The 17,783-nt window shown below is 35.5% G+C and overlaps 1 protein-coding gene across 1 annotated transcript in view; it reads right to left on the minus strand.

Moving 5' to 3' along the window:
- Positions 1–52: 52 nt before the first annotated feature.
- Positions 53–17,783, minus strand: part of LOC136855644 (protein lin-54 homolog) — a 75,901-nt gene continuing 58,170 nt past the window's right edge. The window contains 2 exon segments of the mRNA XM_067132838.1: positions 53–2,719; positions 17,585–17,763. Of these exon segments, the coding sequence (XP_066988939.1) occupies positions 2,703–2,719; positions 17,585–17,763 (196 nt within the window). The 3' untranslated portion in view covers positions 53–2,702.

The following is a 17,783-nucleotide window of genomic DNA, read 5'->3' on the forward strand; positions in this document are numbered from 1 at the left end:
ATTACCACAATAACACCCAGATCATTTCAATCAGTGAAAATAAAAACTAGAATAAAATGTCAAGTTTTAATATACAGCTGGGCACAAAGAATCAAAAATGAAACCGGCCGAAGCAGGAAATAAACATTTAAGCTATTTTTTCATAAATAAATAATAAAATACTCTTAAATTCTCTGCATATGAGTGCATATACTTTTTCAGTTATGCTTTCCTGGGAAATGCAAATATATTTATATAAGAACTGTACATTTTTGCCTCTATTATCACATTATTTACAATAAAAATGAGGTGCACATTTTCTTGGTGAAAATAAATAAAAACACTAACAGGAATGCAGCAAGAGGGAATAATAGTAACAACACTTAACAACAAAAAACTAATTATACTGCAGGAAAAAACCCAGTATTTGATACTGTGCATAAGAGTCACGACATTAGATATAATATTATCGATAGGAAAGAAACAGAAATTCATCCTCCACCAAATCACTGCAAATAAAATGTTCATACATAAATGTAGTTATGCACAAAAACTTGAATTCAAGTTGGTATATTGCACTTCTTACTTTAAAGCCATCAACAAAAATTCAGAGAATAAGAAAGAAAATATAATTAAAAAGTATACTGAAAACTTATCTAGTGCTAAACACTGACTGTATCATGCCATCAAGCTTGGGAAAAATTTTTTGGTTGATGGATGAAAGATTTTAGAGAGCAAAGTCAACTTCTTACGTGCAAGTTTTAATGGCCCACCAAAGAAACTCCTCGAAGATGTACACATATTAATATGAACTTGAAATATTTAAAACAAGTTTAATGAAAGAAATAATCAGATTGCAAACCCTTCGTGAAGCTCCATGGTGTAGCCCAACTTGTGAATACAAATTCAACGTTGCTGTACATTAAACACCTGCAATCTCAAAATCTTTACAAACCCATCACTGAACATCAAGATGTAGCTTGCAAGAAGTGAATACAAATTCAAAACAGTTTTACATTCCACACTTGCAAAGTCATAAAAGCTTGAATCAGAAAGATATTTACAACCACAGTTATAATCGTAACTAATTGCATATACCATATTTAAAAAACCTGACATGTTTTAAAGCCAAACCAGGGCTTCAATACAGCAAACAAAATATACATACTATACATTACAGATTGCTTCAAATATGATTAAAATATGAAGGATGAAACTGCACAAGAAGCTTGCATCACTAAACTGTTTTTCTTGTCAAAAACTAAGGACGAGAAACTAGAGAAGTTTTCTGGCAGACTTATAAGAAATCAATTGTTTAGAGATAAAAACCTTAACAGACAGTGTATACTTATAAGAAAGCTAGATTTTAAATTTCAATTACTCCAATCCAATGCCAATGATTAATGAGTGATTTAGGTAGTTCTTGGGCATTTCACAACTAATTTACTGTGTACACCATGTAAAATTTGGAACAATTAATAAATATATAATTTAAGAAACATTAACATGAGAGCCTAACTGTACTTAGCTGTCCCCCACAAGATGTAATACCCTATGTATTCACTTATATGGATGGAACACATGCATTTCGTTCATCATTGTCTTTTTACCATGGAAACTTCAGTAGCACACCTAGAACTTTACCAGTTAGTTAATAGGCTTTGTATAAAACTGCAAAAGATTTCAATTTATACTAAATACTTACATCCCTTACTGCTGGGAATGTGCATATAAGTGCAAGTGTGGCATTTAACCAAACCACAAGATCAATATGGAGCAAACATAACTGCACCAGTTGCAAAATGTAAATGGATCATAAATTAAAAATAACTATAATGAAATGAACAGCATAAACAAAATATGGCAAAGATGGTATCTATAACAATTAAAAAAGACAAAACATTACATAGGACTTCAAATCTGCCGCAATTACTTTTCAGCTTAACAACCTAAGTTCTCTTTTTGGCAACATCAAACTTTTCAGCAGCATCTTCAAACATCAGGGCTGCTAAATTTACTCAAGGCAAGGTGTAACAACACAAAATTTTGTTCTGAATAAAAAAAACCATCAGAAAGTACATTATAAGCACAGTATTGTGTATGCTCACAAAAGTTTGGTAAATATGAACACTGTTCAAGTGTATTATATATCAAAATACCATTACATATAAAATGCAGATATGGAAATACGCATCCAAAGGAACATCTCAACTGACTAATTTTTCCATTTTAATTGTTTACATGAAAAGAATTAGGTACCGTACTAGGCGTGTGAAGATTTACCTCTTGCGTTTGTATTTATTTTCTACAAATCAAACTACATATCATAGTTACTAAGAAAATCTCTCGATTATGAGAACCTCAAAGAACTGTTAATACATGTAAGAGAAATACATAGCAGTACAGTTTAACATTAAGTGCTGACCAAGAATCTTCTCAGGTTTATCTTTAATCTTTCTCTCAAGAAAAAAAAATAGCAAAAATGAAGGGGTAAATAGCTTAAAGTAGCATATCAATAAAAGATGTCTAAATGAAAAATCAATGTCTTTATATACAAATATATAAGTAAAGTATACCTCTATGTATATGTATATATAATGCATTCATATTTATATACACATACTTACAAATATACACACATATACACAATTCCTGATCACAAACACACCCTTCTATTTACATGACTTTTCTCATTAAAGCAAAACCCATATGTTTCCATAATGCTAGGTATCCCCAAGACCTGCAAAAAATCAGAATGAACATAAGTTTTCATTACGCAACAAACCAGTAATAATCTTGAAACACTATACAGTATTAATGTTTTAATATACAACATGTTTTTCTACAAACCATTTTATCATAATAAAATGGAACTTTAAGCTTTCATAAAGCGCAACAAACAAATAATCTTGAAACACTAAACTGTGCAGTATTAGTGTTTTAATAAAATAACATGTTTTTCTACAAACCATTATCATAAATAGCTTTACTGTATTCCATTTGAATTGCTCCCAACCACATGACTAATCTTGAAATAAGATTCCACTATTCATGCCCTGACCATGCTCCACGGACTTGGAAGATGTCACTAAAAAGTTATGTTTAATTGTAAAAACATTACCTATTCATAAGAATGGCATCACAAGAGCATACATCGGCACTATATGGTACAGGTAGTCCCTGGTTATCAGCGGGCTCGGTTATTGGTGATCCAGTTTTACGGCGCTTGTCTAGTGATGAAAATCGGCAATTTTCAGCGCCGAAAATCGCCAATTTCCGCTTATCGGCACTGATAATTGGGTATGAGCACAGATATATACTAACAAAGGTGCCGATCTCTGGTTATCGGCGCCGAAAATTTATTGGCGATTTTCGCTTATCGTCACGCTGTTGAACGGAAACCCCGCTTGTATACTTACATACTAAGTGTAAAATACCAAATTCTAAATTAATTTGCATTTTTCCTAACATACAAACCTATGTTTTCATATATGGCACACTTGTACTTAGTGCACTTTGGCTATCATTGAATCATTTAAAAAAAAAAAAAATACTAACAGTTAGGGCAATCAATGCATGGCAACCTGGGTCGGCCCTGACCCTTCCAATGTGCACACCAGCCTGTTCACAGCAAAGTTCTGCTCCATAGAGATGGGGAGAGATTGGGGCATGCGGGGTGGTATGAGGAGGGTAAAATTATACATATGAAAGAATAGGTTTATATGTTAGGAAAAAGACGAATTACTTTAGAATTTGGTATTTGTTCTGACATGAATACAAACTTATGCTTTCATATATGGAGCCTCACTCATAGGTGGGGGCCAATCTCTCATAAGGTCCTCAGATAGGTGTTCCCTATGGGGCACCTGCAAGGAAGCTTCACCTGTTGCCATCAAGGATCCCCCCCCGTGTACTGTATTGAACTTCAGATCACCATCATGCAAGAATTGAAGGACCTCTGAGTACTCACCAATCCCCAAGCGACCAACCTGAGGTCCTCCTCCTCCCTGAGGGCTTGATGCTCTTATATCACCTGTTGGGCCATGATTACTAGGCCCTAGGTGAAGGAGTCCAAGGACTTGTACGCCAGGTCCTTGGGTTAGAAGGAAGTGAAGGCTGAATGTCTCTTCCTGACCTCTGCTCTCAGAACTTGGAGGACTGTGTTGTTGTTCTTGAATGTTACTGAGGGTCCTATTGCCTTATGTTGTGTGCCTTTAGCCTGCCTGGATCGCTATCTGGATTGATCTGGTATGCCCTGAGGATGACTTCCCTCAGCCAAAAGATGATGGTATTTTTCCAAGATCTTTTTTTCATGGCCCATACTGATAAAGCCTCCTACAAGTTAGCCTCTGGGGGCTGCATGCTTGGGGTAGGTTCTCAAAGACCTAACAGGGCAAAAGCATTCCATCTTTGTCTCCCCTCCAGAAGGGGGCAGAAAACCTTTGAACTGCTGGGCCAGGGTCAAGGGATTCTTGCCCCCTGCCACAAAGTCTGGTACAAAAGTTGGCCTGAGGGACAACCTTCCCTGGGTGTGTGAGGCGATGTATAAGAGGGGTCCAGTCCCGTAATCCCTTAGTTGAGGCCAAGGCCAGGAGCAACACCATCTTGAGGGTCCAGTCATAGCCCAATACCTTCTTGAGGGGCTCACAGGGCATCAGTCTCCAGCTGGCTAGGACCTTGGTCACATCCCACTCAGGGAACTTCAATACTCATGGGACACACTACTTTTCAAAATGTTTTACCAAAACCGACAATTCCCAAGAAGCCAAAAGGTATATGCACCGAGGTCCCAACACTTGCGCAAGGGCAGCTCTGTACCTCTTGATCTTGGTCAGGGAAAGGGCCTTCTCTTTACATAGTAAAATAAGAAAGTCTACCACTTCCTTTACAGTTGTCTTGAGAGGATCACGACCTTTCCCGCAACACCAATGATGGAATACTTTTTGTTTTCCCTGGTACACTCCAACGGATGATGGTCTGAGGTTGTTGAGACGGCACTTGTAACTCTCTCTGAAAACCTTTCTTTCCAGGGAGCTGCTTGATTTCTCCAACCATGAGGTTGGAGTTAGAGGTTAAAGCCTGTGGTACTGCCTGTTGTGTTCTTACCTCACTAACGTGGGAGTGGGGGAAGTTCCCTTGGAACGTCCACTCACAAGTGGAGTAGGTCTATGTACAACTCCGGGGGCACCTTGGAGTTACAAGTGTCATTCTCAGCCCTTGGGACACGAAGTCTGTTGAAGACCTTTCGTAGTTGGCTGTACAGGGAGAAGACATACTGTACATCCATATTGTCCGGGGGGTGCAACATCCTGCAGAGCAGCCCTGTGGACAGGGGCTGGAGGACAATACAGTGGTAGTTTGTTGTTCCCTGCTGTGGCAAAGAGGACTAATGTCTGCCCTTCCCACAGCCTCAGCAATCTGTTTGCAATACCCTGTTCCAGGGACCATTCTGTACCTGCTATTTGCTCTACTCTGCTTAAATGGTCTTATATACTCATACATGAGTATATATGGTACAGTACTACCCCACTTTTAGGCGCTTCACTTTTTCACGTTTCATTTTGTCACGGATTTTGTGGAACATATCTTTCAACTTTACGCAGTGACTTTCACCAATTAGCTTTTTTCATAGAACAACAGTGTGTATTCACTAATTACTGTATTTTTTTCATTAAATTTTATGTATACTGAGAGAGAGAGAGAGAGAGAAATAACGTTTTATTGATATTTTGCTGTTTTCTCATTAAAGGATATGTATACTGAGAGAGAGAGAGAGAGAGAGAGAGAGAGAGAGAGAGAGAGAGAGAGAGAGAGAGAGAGAGAGAGAGAGAGAGAAACTGTGATTTTTGCACTGAAGGCTAAGTAAAGTATAAATGGATTCTATGAAATAACATTTTGATATTTTACTGTTTTTTTTATTAAAAGATATGTATACTGAGGGAGAGAGAGAGAGAGAGAAGAGAGAGAGAGAGAGAGAGAGAGAGAGAGAGAGAGAGAGAGAGAGAGAGAGAGAACTGACATGTTTATACACTGAAGCACATTAACTTACTGGGGACAAGACTTCAAAGGCATGATTAAACTATGGTTGGGAGGAGAGTAAGAATGCTGAGTGGTGCCTATGTATGATATTCAGATTTTAAATATTTTTACGGTGATTAGAGATGAAACATCAACAGCGATAAAATATTCCCTTGTGTACTGTTATAATATGTGTGATAATCATAGTCAACTAAACCTGTAATGAATTACAGTACAATAAAAAAAGACAAAGCAAAAAAACATGGCAACAATACCTATGGCGATTTAGTAGTGAACTGCTGGGTTTGTTTATTTTCGTGTTTTTTATGTTTATGGTACCAATTAATATTTCATTAAAGGACATTTCATTAAAGTACTGATACACAAGAGAGTGAGAGAGAGAGATTCCAACATCATGCAACTTGCTACTGGAGGGTTGAGTTGCTACGTATGAAATTCAGATTTTAAATATTTTACGGTGACTAAAGTAATACAGTATAAATGGATTATGTAAGTGCAAAAACATTTATAGATATTTTGCTGTGTTTTCTCATTAAAGGATATGTATACAGAGAGAGAGAATGAAGGAACAAGAATTTTTTAATAAGTGTACGGGAGATGATGACTAACCACAAAACGACATAAACCAAGAACTTACTGCACTCAATTTTTTTTATCACAACTGTATTTGTACATAATCATGAAATTATTACCATGACGTAACAAACCCAGCACTCTGTTTGGATGAACGTGTCCCATCATTCTAAACTACCCACATATTTTAGATATGGTCTATACAGTAGTACAGTAAATCCCTCGTATGTATGGGGGATGCGTACCACATCCCCCAGCGAATACTTAAAATCCTTCAAAAACACTTAGAACTGCCTATTTTGATAGTTCAAACACAAAAAAACTCTGAAAATGCTTATACAAGTATTATCCTACTTCCAATGGGGTTATGTTCCAAAAACCCATTGTTTCTTGGAAAAAACATATCTCTAATATAGCCTAGCCTGCACTATAAAGTATACTCTATACATATACTGTACAGTAATTATTAATATCAGCTAATTCTGGAGGTTCATGCAGAGTGACTTATGGTAATTCAATACAAAGCAAAATTGAATAGCAAACAAGAATTATTAGCCTACACTATGGTATATCGTACAGTATACATATACGGTACCCAAGCCTACATTACACTGTACTCAATACTGACACATTAATATCGTATTATACAAACATCAACATAACAAATATGCATCTTTTCCATGGATCTTTTAAAATGTTATGCTTTAATTCACTGTATCCAATAATATTGTATTTATTCTTGTACTGCTTTTGTATTATAAATTGCAATCATAGCAATCAATGTTTTGGCCTGGAAATTGATTATGCAGTAAGTTTATTTCGTTGTATTTAACTGAGTTCAGAGCGCTTTTCTTGCTTCTAATTAGCATAAATGAATCTCTACATACTTTATTTATATGGGGCAAGGTTATTTTTCATTACACAGTGTTTTTAAGCCGAAATATAACTTAAATACATCTTGTTGTAAAATTAATTTAGCTATTTTTTTCGTTAATAGATGACGCTGGCCATTTGGGGGCATGTTTGTTTGTGTAAAAAAAAATCAAGATTCCATTTGCTATTTTCACTTTATTTCATCATGACATGAGCTTTACGTATTTATCGTTTATCAGCGTAAAAACAGCAGTAGTGTGTTCTTTCACACCAAGTAATTTTGATTAAACTACTTTCCAATTTTAATTACATTCAAATTTCATCCATGTTGCCGATGCATGATAATTTATAGTCATTAGCAGCTTGAATATTGTTTTCTCAGCTTCAGCTACAACTTGCAGCTTAAATTTAGCAGTGTATTTCCTTGTCAATCTTTTATCCATGGTGAATAAGGGTATAATGTAAAAATATATCAATCCTATTTTGCTTAACGTCATCTGTAACAACTACGGTAATTGTTTACTACCATACGGTGGTTGAAATAAAGACAAAACGGCTGTTGCTATCCGATTCAGTTGTAAGCAAAACGACAGTTTCTCGTTTGGTTGTTTATGGCTGCATGCATTTACACAGGAGTATAACGTTACTAACAGTACTTTTATCACTGTCGTTTACTTTTTTAACTAGAAGATGGGAAAAAGAGACAGAGGAAAAGAAGTTGGTCTATTGTAATTTGGTCTCTCTTGCTGCCTGATTGTATGATGCTTCCTGCGCCAACACAAAATTTAAAAATATTTTATAAATATTGTCGTATTGGTATTAATTGCTTACCCCATCGCAAAATCGAATGATCATATGATGAATTATTGTAACTCTAGCACTACCTGGGTACCTGAGTATTTTAATAGTTTTATCACAAAAAGTGCATTTAGTCATGAAACCATGAAAATGATATGAAAATACAGTAATTAGTGAATATTTCTCAGTGAAAAATACCCCGAATGGGCAAATTTTCCGCGAATAAAGTGTATATATGTTCCACAGAGAAATCTGCAAATCGTGAGAACGCAAATACAGGGGTTTACTGTACTAAGCTAAAATACACACTGTACAGTAAATAACATTTCAAAATCCTCTCACAACACAGCAAAAGTATAATAACATGTACATACATTATGTGCAGTACAACAGACAATGCACAAAGTTATGTTATGCAAAAGAAAACGTGCACATCTGAATTACAAGGGATACTTAAGAGTAATAAGTTGTAGGCAGGTATGCAATGTTGTATGATGACTTTGAAATGATATTGGGTGTTCTGGGATGATAGTTTGAAGTACATTTTTGTTTGAACTGTTAAGTTTGGTGATGAACTGTTCAAATAGGCAGTTATAAGTGTTTTAGGGGTGCATACAGGCAGTCCCTGGTCATCGGCGGGGGGTTCCGTTCCCAACGGCATGATGATAACCGAAAATCACTGATAACTGAAAATTAGCAATAACAGTGCTTATTGGCGTCAAAAATCCATTTATCGTCGTCGCTAGACAAGCACCATAAAACCAGATTGCCAAAAACCTACGCCGCCAATAACCAGGGACTGCCAATGTACTCAAGTTGTAGAGGAGTAATGTAAGCTGACTTTGGGTGTTTTGGGATGATGGTTTGGGGTATATTTTTGTTTGAAATGATATTAAACTGTTTTAGTATAATAATTTATGGTATATTTTTGTTTGAACTATCAAATTAGGTAGTGAAGTGTGAAAATAGGCATTTATAAGTGTTTTACTTTATGGAGCACAGGGTATTTGGCAGTTGTAAGCCAGTTAAAAGAATTTTTAGAGGGGATTTTGCATTTCCGCCATGGGTTCTGGAACCTATCCCTGTGTAAAAGTGGGGGAGCACTGTATTCGGTGATACCTCGTGCATACGCGTGTCAGGTTTCGCGAATTTACAGGTTCAATGAGTTTTCATTGAAACCTAAATAATTTGCAAAGTTCACAAAATCCTCGAAAAACCCCTCAGACATATTTGTTTAATTTTTTAAGTATTTATAAGTTTTCATGCTTTTAAGTGTAAAATCGTTAAGAAAAACTTATATTATTTTTATTTTTGTACATAAACATGATACAAAGGTAAACTAGCATACTTCTGTTAAAAGTAAAATCCCTGAAAATCACAGAACAGCCGTTTCACGTCTTGTTTTACCGACATAAACATACCTCAGTTTAACGCCCCCCCCCTTTCTCTCTCTCTCTCTCTCTCTCTCTCTCTCTCTCTCTCTCTCTCTCTCTCTCTCTCTCTCTCTCCATGACTTGTGAGTGAATCAACTTACAAATTTTCCAAGATACAAGCCGTCGCTCAGTCGATTTTTTGCTTTATGATGTGAGCTGAGATCTGAGTTATGAGCAAGCAAGCAAGCTTATGCCACCCGCCACTAGGTAGCCCAGCGAGTGTTCAGTTCTCCTCCTCAGGGAAAGAGAGATAGATGACGTCACCAAGACTACACCACTGAAGCCGAATGAAATCAACAAATATTAATGAAGATTAATGTAATGTAAGTTAATTAAGTCCGCTATAAGAATGATATGTACTATAAATACGGTATATTACACCCCATACATCGTATTAAGTGTAAAAATATCAATCAGGCTAAATTCGGAAAGAGCAATTTGAACTAAGCTTGTCAAATGATTTCCTTTTAACTTACCAATCAACAGCCTTGCAATAGAGAGAGAGAGAGAGAGAGAGAGAGAGAGAGAGAGAGAGAGAGAGAGAGAGAGAGAGAGAGAGAGAGAGAGAGAGAGAGAGAGAGAGAGAGAGAGCCATCTTGTATACTTAATAAGCCATACCTAAAGATAATAAAACATACCTCTCCTTTGCTTTTCTTTATCGACTTTCATTCATTATCCGATATTTTCTTAATTATCTTCTTCATCACAACGTACTTGTAAATGCCATTTGCACTAATTAATTAACTTTCGCCTAAACTATGAAAATCGGCACCATTTTCATCACCCTGGATAGGATGTGAGGTTTGATTTAGCGCACGAAGATGGACGATGACATCACGGTAGAGCCACCAAAGGCCAGTAAGATAATGTTCAATAATCAAAATAAAACGAATCATAAAGTTAAACGGCATGAAATATGCTATAAGGACAATAGTAAAAGTAAATGACCTCTAAATATGTTGTAATCCACCCAAAAAGCTGTATTTTATCATAAAACTTGGCCAAATATGCATACAGTACACTGAAGTCGGTCCTGAAAGACCAATGAAGCCAGGCCACCACGAATACATTCGACAATTGAAATAAATGAACAACAATGAAGATATGTATAAAAAATTCATTTACAAAGAAAGAGAAAGAGATAAAGTGTAGCATAGTATGTAAGTTAATTTTAGCAATATACTGTAGCATTAAGTGTGTAGCGAGTAAGTTAAGACATAGAGCATGAAATGAAAAACTCCTCAAACCTCCTCCACCTCTGCCAACATCTTCATCTGGTCTTCAAGGTAAATACACTTAATGAAACCAATTTATTTCTTTACATTCTCTTTCATTTCTTTTTTTTAAGGATCATGCATCAAGCTAACTTTTAAATGGAATTAAAGAGCTTTGCGAGCATGAATTGGGTCATATTTATTATTTAAACTCTAGAAATAAGAATTTATTAGCATTTTCAGCGACTCCTACCAAACATTCGTGATTCCTTCTGATCAGTGACAGGTTCTGGAACCAACCTCGCAAAAGTTCAAGGTATTACTGTACTGTATTCCACTTGTTTTACTTACAGTTCAATATATTTCATTTTTTATTCAGTGTTTCTAACTTTCAGTATGTTATTTTTAAGAATATTATTTAAAAAGTTATTATTTATCTTCTATTTTATTGTGATCACTGATCTTTCATTTTGCCTTATCATGGAAACTGTATGTTTACATCTGTGGCATTCCTCAATGATGATTTGTCCAAAGCAAATTCATTTCTAGAACTCTACTAAAATGTAGCCTAATTAACCATTTTCTGTTTTATTGGAATTAACCCTTAAGGGATGGGCATCATCATATGATGACCTATAATATGCTTTGAGTGATGGATGGGCTAACTCATATGATATGAGTATTAATATTACGCACCATACAATCTGGATGAACTTGGCAGTTAGATGTTCATTTCACTTCAATGGTCCATAAATGACTTATGGCAACTGTAGTAGCTCAGCACAGGAAACCCTCGAGGGGGATCAGTGTGCCTTGAGACTTGTTGGGGGTATGTATCGCCCCTCTTCATCTCATGACGTCTTTTTATTTATTTGCCCATAAATATACTCAGGGATTGCTGTTGGTTTTAGTTCTTATCTTTTATAATAACATGTCAGCTATAATTGTAATTTTGCAAAGAAAAGTGCAAAGAAATATTGAAAAAAAAAAAAAACATGTATACCTCACAAAAAGTTACTGCATCTCCACATCTCAGTAAATCTCATAAATATTTTACAACAAATATACTCAGAATTTGTTACTAATTTTAGTTCTTATCTGTTATGATATTGTGTGAGCTGTAATTACAATTTTACAAAATAAAATAAATTATTAGAAAAAACATGTATAACTTGGTAAAATTAGCACATTTTTACAAGTGTCTTGTACAAGACGCCCCACACAGGGTTGTAAATAGTCACTTTCAACCTCCTGTGGAAAGTATGGAAAATATTTAGAATTTTTTCTTACACCATGTGCATTTCCATATCTTCCTCTTTTCATTGACGTGTTTTTTCTTAAACTGGCCAATCTTAAAGTCTGCCCGGTCTGGGGGTGTGCTTGATATACATTTAGCCCGTCCCTTAAGGGTTAATGTTTTTTCATTTCACCTTATAATATCACGGGAGCTCTATTTGTATGCCTGTGAGTGTGTGTGTTTACATCTACATGTGGCATTTCATCAGTGTCGATGTCAGCAATTAGCTTTTTTTTTTGTTGACTCTAATATGATTATCATACAAGACAGTACACAAGAGAATATCTGATCACAGGTAATTTCAACAGTACAAGTGATATGGTTGTTGACCTGGAAAACACGATTGTTCAACATGAAGATGCAACACTTGTGGGAGTAGTAAAGTCTCCACTAATGAGAAATGAAGTTGGCTTATGTCTCAACAGAGACATGGACGTGATTAGTGAATAATGTAGTCCGTGGGGTATGTGGCTTAACTCCAGTAAAGCAAAAAACACTATTGATATGCAGATCTCATACAGATTTTCCACCCCATCCCTCCCCTTTAGATGAAAGGGACTCTGCTGAATGAGTCCGAACCTTCAATTATTCTAGGTGTAACTTTTGATTCACATCTTATTTTAAGAAACATCTACAGCAAGTCAGCAAATACTGCATGAAAGTTAGGTGTTATGTGAAAGGCCTCGTGTATTTATAACAGTGATAAAATTAACACAGCCGTCTTTATGCCATTTGTCCTTCCTTTACCAGAATACTGTTCTCAAGTGTGGGTGTCTGCTTCTCCCAGTGATTTATCTCTTTATCTTTTTAGATAAGAGTGGTTTGTGGTGCTAATATTAGCAGTTATGACTTTGACCATTAACATATGTTCTCTTGTTTCTCAATTTTATATAAGTTGTATTGTAACAGAAATCTTTCACATTCACAATTGATCCCTGATCCCTTTTCCTGCTGAGAGGGACCAGATTTGCTAAACAGCAGCACCAATATGCAGTAAATATGTGTTGCTGTGGAACTTATCAGTTCCAGAGATCCTTTATTCCTCATACTGTTGCACTGTGGAACAGTCTCCTTAAGGATGTTGCACAATTAGGGAATAGTCTACCTGAGGAGGTTGCACAATTAGAACTTCAAAAGTTCAAACAAAGACGCAACACATTATTACAGTCACCACTCTACTTACAAACACTCATGTTTCAAACATTCAGATATGAACAGACAAGGTCATAAGTTAAAATTGTGTTTGGCGCACTCCCCTTCGCCACCCATAAGTTCAAATTTTCCTCTGCGTGCCTATGCTGCTAGTAAGTATTTTTGCAAAGAACAGAACATGAGTCAGAACAACACCCTGTTCCTTTAACCCCTTCCCTGATTATCCTGGGTATTCTTGTGATTAACTTCGAGCTGTGCGAATTCACAGACACGTGAACTTTTCATCGCAACCTAACTAATTGGCATGCATGATTTTTTCACAGACACAACATTTATGAAATCATTTTATTTCTGTACATGCAAAATATGATAGAAAGGTAATTACAGCACATACAGTTAGTTTACTTTTACAAGATGTGATGCCCATTCCCAAAGTTACTGCACTTTTCAAAGATGCTACCCCTGCAGAAAGAGTTTGTTTAATTTTTGAAGTAATTTATAAGTTTTCATGCTTTTAAGTGTAAAATTGGTATGGAAAATTTTTATTATTTATATTTTTGTACATAAATATGATACAAAGGCAATACAGTTACTCTATTATGCCCATATGTATTTCTCTCTCTCTCTCTCTCGCATTCATAGCACTTACACATATTTTTACAACTTATTATTTCTCTGTACGTCTTTACCTGCACAGTCCATATTTTTAAACTGATTGAATTTTATCCGTAACCTTTACGAACATCACACATTTCTTTATTTTATTGAATTGTACCTTCGTATGACTGTGACTTATGAAGTTTGTCTAGTAACGCAAAGAAAACATCTTTTACTCTATGAGTAAAAAAGAAAATGGCATCCCATGAATTTGGGGTAACATTAGTATGAGAGAGAGAGAGAGAGAGAGAGAGAGAGAGAGAGAGAGAGAGAGAGAGAGAGAGAGAGAGAGAGAGAGAGAGAGAGAGAAACTATTGGCCCTGGTTAGGTTGTTTCAATGACAGATATCCACTGCAGAAGTCAGATAATACAGTTTTATTAAGAATAATGATAATCTTAATACTAATGTTGTTTTATGTATTGTATGCAATCAATGTTATATTACTGTTGTAATGTAATTAATGCACAAACAGTCACGCACCATTTGCATTCTGCTGATGTTTACATTCTTAAAATCATCAACTGACTGCATTTTACTGATATAATCACAGCCATTAGCTGCTAAGTGAAACGTATTCCTGTGATTTGCTTTTTACGTAAATCATCAAAGCTTAGTTTTAAAATGCAACTTACTTTATTTACAAATGCAGTAAATTAAATGAAGTAAAGGTGTGGTTACGCCAGTATCGGATGCTGCTTTTGCCTCTTCCAAAATGTTTTGTGGCCTGTACATTATTCTTTTCTAATACCACAGCTACAACCATAAATTTAGTGGGATACTTTCTTAAACTTTCCTCTCTATTACTTGAAGGATGAATCAAGATTTATTTTATTTTTATTAATAGAAGTCACCACTGAAAATTTGCAAATTTTTAACTAGTCGACAATTGTAACGTAACCCTTAATGAATGAGTGTTAGTCACAGTAACTGACATCAGGAAATGGCTGTTTTTCGATTTGACTGTTTATGTTAGTACTTGCTGTTGTTATGCCTGTGTCTTGTACACTGTAGTAAGTGGTCGCTAATTATAAGAAATAGTGATGAATTCTTACACAAGTCACAAGGCTGGTAAGCTTGATTTAATGTATGAAGATTTACATTTAACCTAATGCACTTTGGCTTCTAGGCCTATTTGATTAGTCAAAAGCTAAGTCAGATATACTGTGCATTATCAATGGTATCTACCAAAACCAGGGCAGGCACAGAAAGTCTAGCCTAGTGTAATCTACTAAAATACAGCTTGCACTGTACACGAGATCGGACGATGCAAGAGTATATAAACAAATTACAGATCTTTAGTATGCTGTATATATTTTAGTTCCACATTACGTTTTTGTTGGAAATAAATTGTGCTTTGTATTTACAGAGCAAGCTTCAGCTCTGAAATCCGAAGATATCCAAAAACTGAAATGATGTGTGGTATCATCCTCCTCGCCAGTCATGAACTAATGGCGGCCGATTCAAAATGATCCCAGTCCATCGGAGTTCCTGGCCCACAGAATGCTGGATTTAAGAGGTCGGACTGTATTTTAGTAGTTTACTTGCATTTTTATCTAATCATTTATTTTGTTAATTCATTTTTTCTTTTTGAATAAGTGATCCTTTTCTGTATTTCCCATTGCTTTCTAGCACTTTCTAAAACAATATTTTTGGAAGCTTGAATTTCAAGTCAATGGCCCGTGGACTTGTTCCATTTTAATAGGGTTAATCTTCTGAGTAAAAATAAAAATAATAGTTTGGTTAGGCTATTTTTAACTTTACAAGAAATTTCTGTACATTATAAGCCTAATAAGTACACCTTCATGACTTAATAGAATTCATTACTTATCAGAAGGAGCAGACTCCCAACTGGCTGAGGTGCCACTGAATTAAAAACTGTAAAAACAGCTTTAATGTATTCCAAACTGTAATACAAACACTGTATTTGCTTAGAATTACTTTTTTAAGACAGAAAATATTTTGTGGAAGTTTGCTAATAACAGTGGCTGCTTGGCTTGCTCTATCCGGAATGTGTGAGCATTAACCCTTTCGCTTATGACTCTTATACACAGTTACGTCTGAGGGTAGCAGCAGTGACTCAAGCGGTAAGTGTTTATACCTTTTTTTGTTCAAAGACATACCTCTGACACTTTTCAAGGTAGACCGCTGAATTTTGTTTAATTTTGCAGCTGAATAAATATTCTATACAATGGCATAAAAAATCCCCCCAAAATAACTATCGTGCAGGTGAAATAATGAGTAGAAAGTATGAGATACGAGAAAATGTTGCACTCCCCCCCCCAAAATAACTGCAATGAAGTCTTGGTTTTTTTATCACAGCACACCCAGGTAAATTACCTAGATATTACAATACAAACAGCTATAATTATAAAATGGAAAATATGAAAAAATGAATGATAAAGTAGTGTCACATTTTCTGTAAGAAAAGTTCCTGTCACCCAAGCGATCTGTGCAAAAAACTTTTAAATTTTTTTTGTTCAAAAATGCATAGCTCTGACAATTTTAAAGGTAGACTGTTCATGTTGCAGCAGAATGATTGCTCTATATAATAGCAAAAAATACCCCAAAGATAACTTATGTAGGTGAAATAATGAGTAGAAATTATCGGATACGTGAAAATTTTGCACTTCCCCCCAAAAATAATTTGCGATAAGTCATCGTTGTAAACCCATAATATACCCAAATAAATTATTTAGTTTTTGCAATGCAAAAGTTGTAATTACACAAAGGAATATATGAAAAATTGAATGATAAAGTAACATCACGTTTTCTGTAAAATAACTGGTGTCCAGCATGCTAAGATAAGTTATGCACAGGGATTCTGTTCCCGGCCGAGCGCCGCTAACCGAAAATCGCCGATAATTTGGTAATAAATGACGTTTCTACATCAAAAGTGCCAATAAACCGCTTACCAATGCCAATAAACCGCTTACTGACACTGAAAATCGCTTACCCGCCAAAAATCTGGTTAACAACGTTATAAGCCAAGCGCCGTAAAACCGGAATGCCGTTAACCGACGCCGCTGATAAGCGAGACACTGCCTGTAATTACAGAATAAAAATATAAAACTATGCAAAACAAATAAATATGACTGTCACATATGTATAACAAAATACCCTCTCTCTCTCTCTCTCGCAGAAAAAAGATAAATGACGTAATTATAGAATAAAACCTAAAACTATAAAAAATTAATGAAAATATGTATAAAAAAGCATCAGAAACATTCGCTGAAAATTATCCTCATCTCGTCTGCTGGTCTGTATAATAATTTTATTTTTTTGACGTTTGCGTACATTAGCAGTAAGCGAAGGACTTAAATTTAGATGACATTTATATACGTCATCAGCAAGCGAAAGGGTTAACACTTTTGGAAATATACCTTAAACAAGTACTATTTGACAAAATATACGAGTACTTTTAAAAGAGCTATTCGGTAGTTTCATGCATAATATGGATTTTGAACTAAATCATAATTCTCTCAATATATTTGCATTGCAATCTCTACTTTTGTACGATAATTCAGTGGTTTCTTTCTACTTAATAAAAAAAAACTTTTTTACCACTTACCTCTAGATCTTGATGTATAGCTACCAATAATCTGCATAAGACATCTTGAAAATTCAGAAATGACAGAGAGTTCTATTTGGGCATTTGATACAAGAGCACTTTGAGCTTTATCGGCCTGTGCTAATAGGCACTGGCAAGTGGCTTCGACAACTTCCTGGTTCATACGGCAGTAACCAGACCTAGAAAGAAGGGCAAGTTC

Source organism: Macrobrachium rosenbergii, chromosome 32, assembly GCF_040412425.1.
Source record: "Macrobrachium rosenbergii isolate ZJJX-2024 chromosome 32, ASM4041242v1, whole genome shotgun sequence".
Classification (NCBI taxonomy): domain Eukaryota; kingdom Metazoa; phylum Arthropoda; class Malacostraca; order Decapoda; family Palaemonidae; genus Macrobrachium; species Macrobrachium rosenbergii.